The sequence below is a fragment of the Vulpes vulpes genome, chromosome 3 (genome assembly GCF_048418805.1).
Source record: "Vulpes vulpes isolate BD-2025 chromosome 3, VulVul3, whole genome shotgun sequence".
NCBI lineage: Eukaryota > Metazoa > Chordata > Mammalia > Carnivora > Canidae > Vulpes > Vulpes vulpes.
In genome coordinates this window covers 10899260-10912538 of record NC_132782.1, presented here as the reverse complement: position 1 = coordinate 10912538, position 13279 = coordinate 10899260, and the positions used below count along the sequence as shown (strand labels likewise).

General features: G+C 42.5%; 1 protein-coding gene, 1 long non-coding RNA gene and 1 pseudogene across 41 annotated transcripts in view; 1 reads left to right on the top strand and 2 right to left on the bottom strand.

The window, feature by feature from the left end:
- LOC112916457 (uncharacterized) overlaps positions 1–13279 on the bottom strand; it is a 76876-nt gene that overhangs the window by 63238 nt on the left and 359 nt on the right. The gene's annotated exons all lie outside the window — the stretch shown is intronic.
- LOC112916576 (complement component 1 Q subcomponent-binding protein, mitochondrial pseudogene) lies at positions 256–980 on the bottom strand (annotated as a pseudogene).
- The window catches only part of COBLL1 (cordon-bleu WH2 repeat protein like 1), a 157147-nt gene continuing 155564 nt past the window's right edge, over positions 11697–13279 (top strand). For 18 of the 40 annotated variants that reach the window (XM_072751805.1, XM_072751787.1, XM_072751785.1 and 15 more), the window contains exons 1-2: positions 12526–12655; positions 13119–13209. In XM_072751805.1, the coding sequence (XP_072607906.1) occupies positions 12646–12655; positions 13119–13209 (101 nt within the window). In that variant the 5' untranslated portion in view covers positions 12526–12645. Of the gene's footprint in view, positions 12250–12327; positions 12423–12525; positions 12656–13118; positions 13210–13279 lie in introns of those variants that run through there. The other 22 variants (XM_072751797.1, XM_072751796.1, XM_072751779.1 and 19 more) reach the window with 9 other exon arrangements.

Genomic DNA, 13279 nt, shown 5'->3' with positions numbered 1-13279 from the left:
TTCTCTTTTTGGAGGAGATAAACCAATTTTATTGTCCATCATTATGTTATACAAACATCTAGGAATAACAGATTTGTAGAGAGGAAATAAATGAATAGTAAATAAGAGGGCAAAGGAAATAGTTTAAGTTTGGATTACTTTCCGGGATATCAGGCTGAAAGCCATCTCCAAGCACATGTGTAACTGATTTCGGGGTAGGTCTGTTCCCAGGCCAAAGCCTGCCATACATTTAAGATGTTCAATGTCTTGTCTGCTCTACTGGCTCTTGACAAAACTTTTGGGATCTTTGAGAAAATTAATGTATTCTTGGTGCTTCAGGGCTGTGCTGAGCATCACCAACTCTTCTGCAATAGTGTTAGCCACCCCTCAGCCGGCCAGGAAATCCATCAGGTGGTCATAGAAGGCCGGGTCCATGGAATTGGTGTTGAGCATTCTTTCACACAGACTGACCGATGGACTGAATGCTCATTTCCCTGATGGAGAAAATTCTCCTCCTCTTCTTGCCTAACCTCATCTTCTGGTTAGTGACAGTCCAGTCAGTACCAGGGTCTTCTTGCCACCCTTCTTTATAACTTCAACCACAAAATTAGGAGTGGAGGTCAATTCAGGCTCTGGTTCCCCAACTTTGGGCTCCTCCTTCCCATCAAATGTTGGCAAGATGCTATTGGGGATGTTTAAAGTGGGAGTGATCTTTTCTCCAGCAAATTTCTTCTGCAGTAATTTAGCTTATGTCCCATTCACTTCCAGCTCCCAACCTCCAGACATCTTGGGAAGGGACTTATACTTCCGTATCTTTTTTTCCTCCTTAACTTCATTATTTAGGAATTCAAAATTTTGTCCTCCTAGATGTGCAGGCTGCCACAGCCGCACCCGGCCCATGTGCACACCAAGCAGGCCAAAGGGCCACATGCATGGCCGGGGCAGTGGGGTGGGTGTGGCACAGAGTCCAGGCATGGCCAAGCCCAGCATGTGGGACACATAGCACAGCAGCTGACAAGTGCAGGCGTGAAGGGCCACCCAGGCTCAAGGATCCGATCCGTGAGCCTCCAAAAGTGTCGATCCTGGGCATTCCGTGTTTTTATTTACTAAATCTGACAGTTTTCTAATAAATGTAATGATGGCTCTTTCTCAGATTTAACATTGTATTATTCCTATCTGTGACAGATTTTTTAGTAGAGTACGATTGTTTTTTATTCATTATTCAAATCTTGCAACATAGAATATCATACCAATTTATCACTGTCTTATTTTTATTTTTTTTAATTTTATTTATTTATTCATGAGAGAGACAGAGACATTGGCAGAGGGAGGAGCAGGCTCCCGGTGGGAAGTCTGATGTGGGATTTGATTCTGGGACACTGAGATCACCCCCTGAGCCAAAGGCAGACGCTCAATCGCTGAGCCACCCAGGCATCCCTATCACTTTCTTACTGATAAAAAAACTAAAATATGTGAAATTATTTTCCAAACTTTCCTTTAGATAAAGGGCTTATGAATTCCCACTAACAAAACTATAATTGTAAAATGACTAGCTTCATTGAACTGCCTTAACTTTGAAATTTAAAGACATGCTAATGGTGAAATAATAGGTAATTTATTGTTTTTTTCCTGTTAGAATTCTACAGCTATTGTCATTTGAAGCACAGAACTAATAAATGAAAGGATTGTATTCCAAAACTACCATTAGCATGTTCTAGTAACTTACTTTTTAAAAAGATTTTATTTATCCATTCATGAGAAAGAGAGAGAGAGAGAGAGAGAGAGAGAAGCTGGCTCCACGCAGGAAGCCCGACATGGGACTCAATCCTGGGTCTCCAGGATCAGGACCTGGGCCAAAGGCGGCGCTAAACCACTGAGCCACCCGGGCTGCCCCTAACTTACTTTTTAAATTCTTCAACTTCCTTTAACTTCCTGCACATCTAGGAGGACAAAATTTTGAATTCCTAAATGATGAAGTTAAGGAGGAAAAAAAGATACGGAAGCATAAATCCCTTCCCAAGATGTCTGGAGGTTGGGAGCTGGAAGTGAATGGGACATAAGCTAAATTACTGCAGAAGAAATTTGCTGGAGAAAAGATCACTCCCACTTTAAACATCACCAATAGTATATATATATATATATATATATATATATATATATATATATATATATACATATATATGAGATATTTCAGAAAGAATTAGAAGGAAGTTCTTGGGTGTTGAAATAGTCTTAGCAATAGCTCAGCTTGTTCTATAGCATTGACAGATTGCAAAATTTATAACATGCACAAGAATCATGCCTGGAGCTATGAGGCAATACTTAATCCAAATCAAAATATATAAAAAGTAGCCTCACGTTTGCCTGGTGTAAAACACTGTTTTAGTAACATTCCAAATAAAAGGTCATGGATTGTCATAAGTAGTTTCCATGCAGTCAGGGAATTCAGAGGTTAAAACTGACAGTTGTATACACTCCTTTTGCGCCCTCACAAAGACCATCTTAATTCCACTTTCATGTTTTTATTCCAAAGATAACTATACACTTAGTACATCCTCAGATCTCTGTATGAGAACATTTGTTCTAGGTGACCAAAGTTATCCACCTTATTCATTACAACAAAAAAACTGTAAAGATCTAGAAAATATATACCAAATGAAATGTATACAGTAGTTCCTATAAATATAAAATCATATAAAAACATACCAAAGAAAATCACCTCACACAAATAATCTTCTACCTAAGTATCTTCTGATGTCTGATAAATGCTATGTACCCAGAAGGAAATATTTTTCTCAACAGTAATCTGCATAGCTCCTTCTAGTACTTTTTTCAAGTATCTTTTTTTTTTTTTTTAGGATTTTATTTATTTATTCATAAGAGACACAGAGAGAGGCAGAGTAGCCTCTCTGGGGAGGGGGGGAGCCCGATGCCAGGACCTGGGATCCGATCCCAGAACCCCCAGTGTCACACCCTGAGCTGTGAGATATCTGCTCAAACACTCAGCCACCCAGGTGCCCCTTCCAGTACCTTTTTAATTCAGACTTAGACTTGTATGGTCTGAATGATGCTTGAGTACCCTTGATGTGCTAGACATTCTATTCAGTCTGTGAACAAAACAGGTATTATTTTTTCCATTTACATATAAAAAGACTCAAAGTTGACACCCTCACACATACACAATTAGTTTATAGTTCCACCCTTTTCTGCTTTTCTATCACATTTTTCCATTTCTACCACAGTCACCAGGGCAAAATAATTAAAATAGCCACTAATTAATGACCAAAAAATCAGAAACACTATGCCTGATATGTGCTAGATACAGTAATTTCTATTACTTTATTTTTTATTTATTTTTTAAAAATTTGCTTTCATTGAAATTCGACTTGCCAACATACATTATAACACCCAGTACTCATCCAACCAAGTGTCTATTACTTTAGCTGGACTTTTGGTGGTGTGCTTTTTCCATCATACCATCCATATTCCAAATATATAGTTTGTGAGTTATTTTCCTTGACTGGCTGCCTTTTATATTCTCAGATAGTTTGTTTTTCCTTATAAGTGTGTGTGTGTGGGGGGGTGATATGTAGTGTAATTAAGTTAGGTCAAGGGTAGCTCATGCCAGAATGCATCTGAATTTCTAATCATCTTTAAATTTTTGTGTTTCTTTCTGACCTTCATATTTCTTGGATGAGAATGGAAACATCCACAATTTCAAAGTCTCCCCAAACTAAAGTAGGTCTTTTGGGACAAGGCAAGGCAGGCTTAGGTAGCCAGTACCTTTGGCCTAGGATTCAGAGATGGGAAAGGATATTCAGCATGATATTTATATAGTAACATTAGTTTTCTGTGCACTAATCTTTTATCCTTGCAGCAAGGTAACTATAATGTTACTAAAAATAATAAAACAAAAAAATAGCTTTTGTTCCTGGTTTTGCCACTTCACTAGCATTGAGTCCTCAGGCAAGTCATTTGCTTCAATTCCTGGAACTGTAAAATACAGACATGAGTGTTTATCTGTGCAAACTCTTAAAGGGCTCAAACTAGACTCAGTGAATGAAAGCACTTTGCAAGGTGTTATAACATGAAGTTTTGTTAGTAATAGTCTGTATAAATAAATTCAACAGTTTTTATTTTTTATTTATTTTTAAAGATTTTATTTATTTATTTATTTATTCATGAGAGAGAGAGAGAGAGAGAGAGAGAGGCAGAGACAGGGTGCCCAATGTGGGACTCGATCCTGGACCACGCCCTCAGCCAAAGGCAGATGTTTAACCTGTGAGCCACCCAAGTGTCCCAATTCAATAGTTTGTAATGCAATGAGCTTGATTACTCAATGCAGATGGAGAGAAAAAGAACTCAGACTCATTACAGAGATAAGGTAATTGAAGATTCAATAGTTGAATGACTTGACCAAGGTCATCACAGGTACAAGAAGCTAGAAGTCCTCAGATTGAAGCAGGAAGACTTCTGTTCTACAGACCAGCCTTAACCAAGATGCAGGTGGTTCCCATTCTTTAAGAAAGAGTTTCCATCACCCTTACTGGATGTTTATTTTGCCTTCACTGGATGCTTATTCTTTCTCAGAAACAGTAAGTCTCCTAATGTTACCCAGATAGTGAGTGACCACGCCAGGGATGTGAACCCAAATCTGTCTGGCTCCAGAGCCTGAGCTCTTAACTGCTGTGGTACTTAGTTAACCACACACATGCTCAGCCTCCCAAGAGAAAAGGCAGAGGAGTTGAATGAGGAGCCCTGGCAAAATGAAATATGCTGAGACTTGTTAGGTCTTATGTCTGTAAAGCCAAAGTCAGTGGCTGCTTCAGTAAAAGTTTTACACTTTGAGATGTATGAAAACTGACAAGCAGTTAAGGGCTTCCCAAGCTCCTTAAGGAAGAAAAGTAGCTCCCATCTATAGTAACAATTCAACAGGCAATATTTAAATGCTAAATACAAAGATTTAATTATATCAAATAGATATAATTTGAATTTACTTTTTGGTCTTTAGCCTGTTTTTTGGTTTTGTTTTTAAGAAAAGAAAACATCCATGTAAGAACGGTGTTTAAAATGTAAATCACAAGGTTACTTTTAACAGAGCTGATACTTTAAGGACATAAAAGGGCTCATCATTTTGCAATGAGTAAGGCAATTATTGCCAACGAATAACAGAATTATAGAATCCAGAAATAGAAATTAATTTTGATGAAAGGACATCATGGAATAAGAAAAGAGATTTTAGACAACTTGTTGATATATCAGAATCTGCAGCTTAGAATTTGGATGGGCACAGAAAACTCTGCCCTCCCGCATGGCTATAGTACGAAATACTTTACATGTCTGCATGCCCATGCATGTTTCCAGAGGCCTCACCTCTATCCTGGAATGTGTGCATGTTAATAAGAGCCTTCACTTAGAAATGTATATGATAATATAGAAATATAGTACCATTTATATAAGAGGTATAGCATACAAAACTCAGGCATTTCTTCTTTTGATAATTAGGTCTGCAATAATGTGTAATTTTATCTATTGGAAGAGAGATAAGGGATCCTACAATGATTATTGACCAATTTTTTCTAGATGTTCACTTGATTGAATCCCACAAAAATATTATTGATGAACCCAGTTGTCTGATAGCCCCTCCAGGGCAGAGGCAGTATCTTTGCCATCTTTGTTTCTCTAAACCAATGCTAGGTTTTACAAATATTCAATAAATGTTCCTTTATACAGAATTTAATTCATAAATATATGATCTACTTGGAAATTCTTTTTTAAAAAAGATTTTTATTTATTTATTCATGAGAGACATAGGCAGAGGGAGAAGCAGGCTCCTTGCTGGGAGCCTGTTGTGGGACTCGATCCCAGGACTCCGGGATCACGACCTGAGCCAAAGGCAGATGCTCAACCACTAAGCCATCCAGGTATCCCTCTACTTGGAAATTCTATGCTAAGAAAATATACAGTGATTTTCTAGGTTTTAAAATATAAAATATAAGTTAAAAACTCATTAAATTTGACAAGAAATAATTTATTTTAGTACTTTTAGTCTCTAGTATAAATGACCCCCCAAAAGATAAATGGTATAATGTTATAATTCCAAACAAAAGGCCATGAAAAGCTCAATTTACATTGTTATTCTATAAATAGTACTGCTATTATTTTCTTCAAACTCTGATATAAGCAAAAGTTAAACTTGATAGAGAAAAAATGGATTTACTGATATTTTAGAAATATTATAGCCAAATATGACTTCTTTCTTCTGTTTAACAGTATAAATAAAACTATGAAAAATGTAAGATCTTCCACATTCAAATACCCTCTAAGATCCTAAGTGTGATCTACAATACTTAAGGAGGAAGTAATGTATTAAAGACTGGGTGGTTGACTCAGGTCAGCATCTGGCTTTGGCTCAGGTCATGATCTTGGGGTTGTGGGATTAAGTTTCACACTGGGCTCCCTTCCCAGTGGGGAGTCTGCTTCTCCCTCTGCCCATCACCCCTTTCCTGTTCTCTCGCCCATTCTCAAATAAATAAATAAATAAAATCTTTAACATATATAGTCATTATATTACCATTTCATTTGAGTGTTATTTCTTTTTTTGAGTGTTATTTATTTCACATAGCATACATTTATGAGTATTCTTTACACATAAAAATGGCTATGATTGGGATCCCTGGATGGCTCAGCGGTTTGGCGCCTGCCTTTGGCCCAGGGCGCGATCCTGGAGACCCAGGATCGAATCCCACGTCGGGCTCCCGGTGCATGGAGCCTGCTTCTCCCTCTGCCTGTGTCTCTGCCTCTATCTCTATCTCTCTGTGACTATCATAAATAAATAAAAATTAAAAAAAAATGGCTATGATTACCATGGTTATTAAAAACTACATAAACAATACAAACTTTAGTTATTGTATTTGCTTTTAATTTTTTGTTTTGTTTTAAGTAAGCTCTCTATACCCAATGTGGGGCTTCAACTCGTGACTCTGAGGTCAAGAGTTGCATGGTCCATTCACTGAGCCAGCCAGGTACCCCTGTTTTGCTTTTTAAACAAAAAATTTTTTTAATTTTAATTTTTTTTGTTGTTTATTAAGAGAAACTATTCCATAACCCAGTGTTGGTGTTTCATAGCTCAGGAACACAGGACAGTAAGTGACAAGCTTTAATAAGATGCAACCCAAAGAAATTCTTTATATTCCAAATTCATTTTGCACTCTGAAAGATACCAGCCTTCTTCATTTCCTCAAAATCTTTCATGGAATCATAATTTCTGTAGAAATCTGCATATTCCGGGATCCCTGGGTGGCGCAGCGGTTTGGCGCCTGCCTTTGGCCCAGGGCGCGATCCTGGAGACCCGGGATCGAATCCCACGTCGGGCTCCCGGTGCATGGAGCCTGCTTCTCCCTCTGCCTGTGTCTCTGCCTCTCTCTCTCTCTCTCTGTGTGACTATCATAAATAAATAAAAATTTATTAAAAAATAAAAAAAGAAATCTGCATATTCCTTCTTTCTTGGTTGGGCCACAGCAAAATTATAGAAAATTGCAACCCCCAGGGATACCACGAAGGCCCCAACGTTATGAAATCGCGGATGCTTGGCCAGAAGGCCTCGCATCTGAGGTTTCATCAAAGTACTTGAAGTCATGGTAGTTATTCTCCTTAACACCTACCTCAAACCCAACGTCCTTCCTAACAGAAATGGATGGCCCCTGTTTTGCTTTTATTTTATTTTTTATTTTTTTAAGATTTTATTTATTTATTCATGAGAGACACAGAGAGAGAGAGTGAGAGAGAGAGAGAGAGAGAGAGAGGCAGAGACACAGGCAGAGGGAGAAGCAGGCTCCATGCAGGGAGCCCGAGGTGGGACTAGATATTGGGGCTCCAGGATCACGCCCTGGGCTGAAGGCGGCGCCAAACCGCTGAGCCACCCGGATTGCCCTGTTTTGCTTTTAAATAAACGTAACAAACAATTGCTCTGGAAGTAATTTCAATGGACAAAACTACTAAGTTTTATTATAATTACATACATTAGATATTAGATAAACATGCAATCATTTAAAAAACTTTATCATTTAAAAAAAAAAGATTTTATTTATTTATTCATGAGAGACACAGATGGACAGGCAGAGACACAGGCAGAGGGAGAAGCAGGCTCCTTGCAGGGAACTCGATTCAGAACTTGATCCCAGTATGTTGGGATCATGACTGGAGCTGAAGGCAGACACTCAACCACTGAGCCACCCAGGTGTCCCAAAACTTTATCATTTTTTACATATTCCTGCAAAGATTTCTGTCTTAAATGCAAAGAGAGAAAAGTTTTCCCTCAAATAAAAAGATCAAGAAAATTTTTTTCATAAAATAGTTCTATTTGTATTAAAGAAACTACAATATTTCAACAAAAATATATCTGTTAAATTATTTTTACCTATGAAACAATTACTGGGCAGTTTGAAAGTAGAAGGTAATAAAATAAGATGATAGGGATCCCTGGGTGGCTCAGTGGTTTGGTGCCAGCCTTTGGCCCAGGGCGTGATCCTAAGGACCCTGGGATCGAGTCCCACATCGGGCTCCCTGCATGGAGCCTGCTTCTCCCTCTGCCTGTGTCTCTGCCTCTTTCTCTGTCTCTCATGAATAAATAAATAAATAAAATCTTAAAAAATAAAATAAAATGATAAATAAGAGAGGAAGGAAAAGCAGATATGCCAACCACAAAGACCGAGACAGCAGTGACGAAATAGAAACCTGTCTTAAATTCCTGGAAAGATAAAAGCATTTGGGTACTTTAGGATAAAGCTCTCTCATAGAATGTTTATATGGAAGACATTGACTTCAACAAGATTTTGTTGTTTTTTTTTTAATGGTTTTATTTGGGACTCCTGGGTGGCTCAGTGGTTGAGCATCTGCCTTTGGCTCAGGGCATGATCCCAGTTGGGGGTTCGAGTCCCACGTCCGGCTCCCTGTGAGAAGTCTGCTTCTCCCTCTATGTCTCTGCTTCTCTGTGTCTCTCATGAATAAATAAAAATCTTTAAAAAAATAAAAAAGATTTTATTTATTTGAGAGATAGTGCACAGAGGGAGAGTGAGAGAGTAGACTCCCTACTGATTGGAGAGCACAACATCATGCAAGGCTCCATACCAGAACCCTGAGGTCATGACCTGAACCAAAGGCAGATGCTTAACCAACTGGGCCACCCACGCACTCCAACACCTTTTATGCTTTAAGTTATGTAGGAATACTGTAAATTATAAGAACACTATAAGAAGATAAAATGATAACAAACTATTATGTATGTATGATTTCTTTTTTGTTTTATTTTTTTTTAATTTTTTATTTATTTATGATAGTCACACACAGAGAGAGAGAGAGAGAGGCAGAGACATAGGCAGAGGGAGAAGCAGGCTCCATACACCGGGAGCCTGACATGGGACTCGATCCCGGGTCTCCAGGATCGCGCCCTGGGCCAAAGGCAGGCGCCAGACCGCTGCGCCACCCAGGGATCCCCTTCTTTTTTGTTTTAAATAAATCTATTCAGTGGCACTTATACTTGTTTAAAAACATACTTAAATAGGGATGCATGGGTGGCTTAGCGGTTGAGCATCTATCTGCCTTTGGCTCAGGGTGTGATCCTGTTCCAGGATCAAGTCCCACATTGGGCTCCCTGCATGGAGCCTGCTTCTCCCTCTGTCTCTGCCTCCCCCTCTCTGTGACTCTCATGAATAAATAAAAGTCTTAAAAAAATTAAATATCAAAAATTTTTTCATTGTTCCAAATAGCTTACAAAGTATTCAAATTCCAATTCTATTTTTAAAAAAAGATTTTATTTATTTATTCATGAGAGGCACAGAGAGAGAGGCAGAGACACAGTCAGAGGGAGAAGCAGGCCCCATGCAGGAAGCCCAACGTGGGACTCGATCCCAGAACTCCGGGATCACACCCTGGGTGGAAGGCAGATGCTCAACGGCTGAGCCACCCAGGTCTCCCCAATTCTATTTTTCTAACAATTTTTGTATTGCTCTTTTTATAGTGTCTGCTTCTTATATAGGCACATATATGCTTTATTAAGTATGTTAAGTCTTTTTCCCTTTTAATAGTCTCCAAGCAAATATCTGAAACCTAAATTATTCAAAGAGATATATAGCTAAATGGCTCTTCTTTCTACCTGGTGATTTTGAAACTAACCCCATCAGGTAGCTAACCACATGGAGAATAAGTCTCTCTCAGAAGGGACAAACTCACTATCTGTTTCATTTAAAATGGTCTACCAGTTCTTTTGAATAGGCCTTTTGAAAAATCCTATCCTCATTTAAGGTCCCACTTGCCTCTTAAAATTCCCCCGGGGGAATGGAGTCTTAAATGATTTCTTCACTCCTTTATTCATTCCACAGATATTTGCAAAGAGCCTGTGGTGTTCCGGACAGTCCTTTCAGGACACATTAAGACAAGCACCCTTAAGTTCACAACCCCCCACACCAGTTACTGTGTAACTGAAAACTGAAAATAACATGGGGCCTGGCCCCACGTAACAGAATTTACTGGGGCTAAGAGAGGGAAGGGCTAATTCTACCCATATAGTCAGGAAGGTCTTTCAGAAGAGCAAATACCTAAGTACATGCATTAGAAATGGTTGGATGGAATGAAGGAGGGGAGATTTCCAAACACAGAGAAATGAACCCAAATCTTGGAAACCTGGGTAATTTTGCAATAATTCAGCATAACCAGAGGGGAGGACTGGGAGGAGGTAGTTACAGCAACTGTGATTCCTGTTTGGGTAATGAACTCTGTAACTAGCAGACTCTAGGGGGGTATAGGTTAGGAACATATGAGAGGCACATCAGATCTAGCCTATTGATGATTCGGAGAGTTGTCAAACACAATCATACCTAAAGAAGGCTAAGTGATGCTTGGAAATCCAGGATGCTTCAGTCCCGTGCCCTTCCATCTTAATATTCCCTTCCATGGTTGCAACAGCAAGGAAAGAGGGCATAGAGCCAAGTGCTGGCCCTTTAGTGATTCCACCAGGAAATGAAATGTTTCATGTCTGCTCACATTTACTAAAACAAATTATATTCTATACCTAATTTCAGTGGGGTGGAGAATGTAATCCTCCCCTACGCCTGAAACTAGGAGGACAGGAAAAATTGGTGATCACTGAAAACGCCTTCAGCAGTTAGGAAACATTATGAAAATGCTTTATGTTTCAGGTTAGACTGATGGAGTCAATATTTATCAGCATGTCATAAATTAAGATTGAGACTAATTAAAGTATACTGTTGGTTTTGTGACTGAAAGTCAATAGACTTTATTTCACTGTTACTCAACGCTTGCGTTATTGTCTGTGCAAGCAACTGTAAGTCCTTTAGAGGCATGATTAATTCATGAAATTGTTTTACCTTAGTTTAGAGAATAAGAGCCAGATACATTTAATTGAATTAATATTTAAATTAGGTAAAATGTTAAAATGCAACTTTTTCCGATAGTGTTTCACTTCCTAAATAAACCACTCCCCCCACCCTTTCATATGGAAAGATACATTGAAAGGAATGTCTTAGGCACAGAAAGGAATACATAGTAATGACTGCCCAAAGTAGAGAAATAGCATATTGCTGGGCATTTATTTAGAATGCTAATTTCAGCAATCTTTTTGATTAGCTACAATGCGTTCACTCAAGCGTTGGTTCCACATAGCAGTTTAATTTTTGCCAGCTGTCAAAGGTTAACCTATCACTAGGGCGAAGCGGCTAACACAGATTCGTTTGCTTGATGCTAATTTTGCAGCAGAGGCCTCCTTTAGGACGCTCTTTCACCTAGTCTGTGCAATAGTTTGTTTTGTTTTTTTTTTTTTGAAACATCTTTATTCTTAAACTGTAGTTTAATTTCTTGGTTTCACGTCATTTTTCCGAAAGCAAGCCGTTGGAGCCATCAAAAATGACTCGCACTTTACAAGGGACACTTACACCAGGCAAGACACGCAAGTGTACCTGTTGGCCAGGTGCGGGGAACCAGCTAGAGCGTGCACGTGGGGACGGAAACGCACAGACGAGCCCGCGGCCGGGGGCCCTTTATTCCTGTCCCGTTTCCAAGAGGTGCAGAAAATCTACGGTCTGTTCTAGTTAAGAGGTGGTCTTCAGCGTCTTCCAGCCCTCCTGTCTCGGCTGCTGCCTGTTTAAAAAGGAGGCGAAGGACTCTGCGTCCGGGGCAGGGCAAGCTTAAACCTGCCGCCGATTAGAAAAATCGCGGTGTCGCAGGTGCGCTGTTGACCGAGTAGCGAGCTTAGAGGTCAAGTTGGGGAAGGGAAGGGAAGGGAAGGGAAGGGAAGGGAAGGGAAGGGGAAAAAAAAAAAAAAAAGCAGGCGAGCCAGGCGCCCCGGCGGCGGAAGGTCGAGCCGGGGCGGCGCTCGGCGGTTTGCTGCGCTCTCGGCGGCGGCCGGGCCCGCGGGCCTCCCGGGGCAGGTACCTCCCTCCGCCCCACCTGTCGCGCGGCCCCGAGCCGGGGGGGGGGGGGAAGGGGGAGGGGGAGGGGAGGGGGAGTCCTCCTCGGCCCCCGCCCCCCGCCCCCCGCCCCCCGCGGTCCCGGCTCTCTGCCCCTCGCGCTCCGAGGCCGCCCAGCCGCGCCGGCACTTCTGGAGGGCTGCCCGGCGGAGGTGGCGGCGAGCCCGGGCGCTCGGGCCGCGGCATGGGGCAGGGTGAGCGCGGGAGGGCCGGCGGCGGGGAGGGCCGGGGAGGGCCGGGGAGGGCCGGGGAGGGGGGGCCGCCGCCTCGCCTCCGCCCGGCCCGCTCCGGAGGCCTCCCCGCGGCGGGAAGGCGGGAAGGCGGGTCGGCGCCGGGAGCTCCGGGGCCTGCGGTGGGCGCGGACGGCCGGGAGCCCGCGAGCCCCGCTCCCCCCCCACCCCCCCCCCCGCTCCGGGGCGGCCCCTCGGGTCTCGGCCCCACGGGGCGGGGGCTGCAGCGCCGCCTTCCGCCGCCGGGACCTGGGGCGGGGGCGCCCGCGGGCTCGGAGCCTCGGGCCGCAGGTGGCAGCGCGGCGGGGGCCGGGCTCGGGGGTCGGGGGTCGGGGCTCTCGGCTCTCGGCTCTCGCCCGCCGCCGGCCCCGCTCAGGCCTCGGGCAGCCGCGCGTCCCGCCCTGAGCAGCGGCCTCTCCGCCCGCAGGAGCCACGCGCCGCCTGGGAGCCGCAGCCCGCGCAGCGCCCCGCGGGGCCATGGAGCGCTCGGCCCGGAGCGCGCAGGACGCCGCCGCGGGGTAAGCTGCCCGGGGGTCGGGGGGGCGGCTACCTGCCCAACTCAACACCTGGGGGGGCGGGTACCTGCCT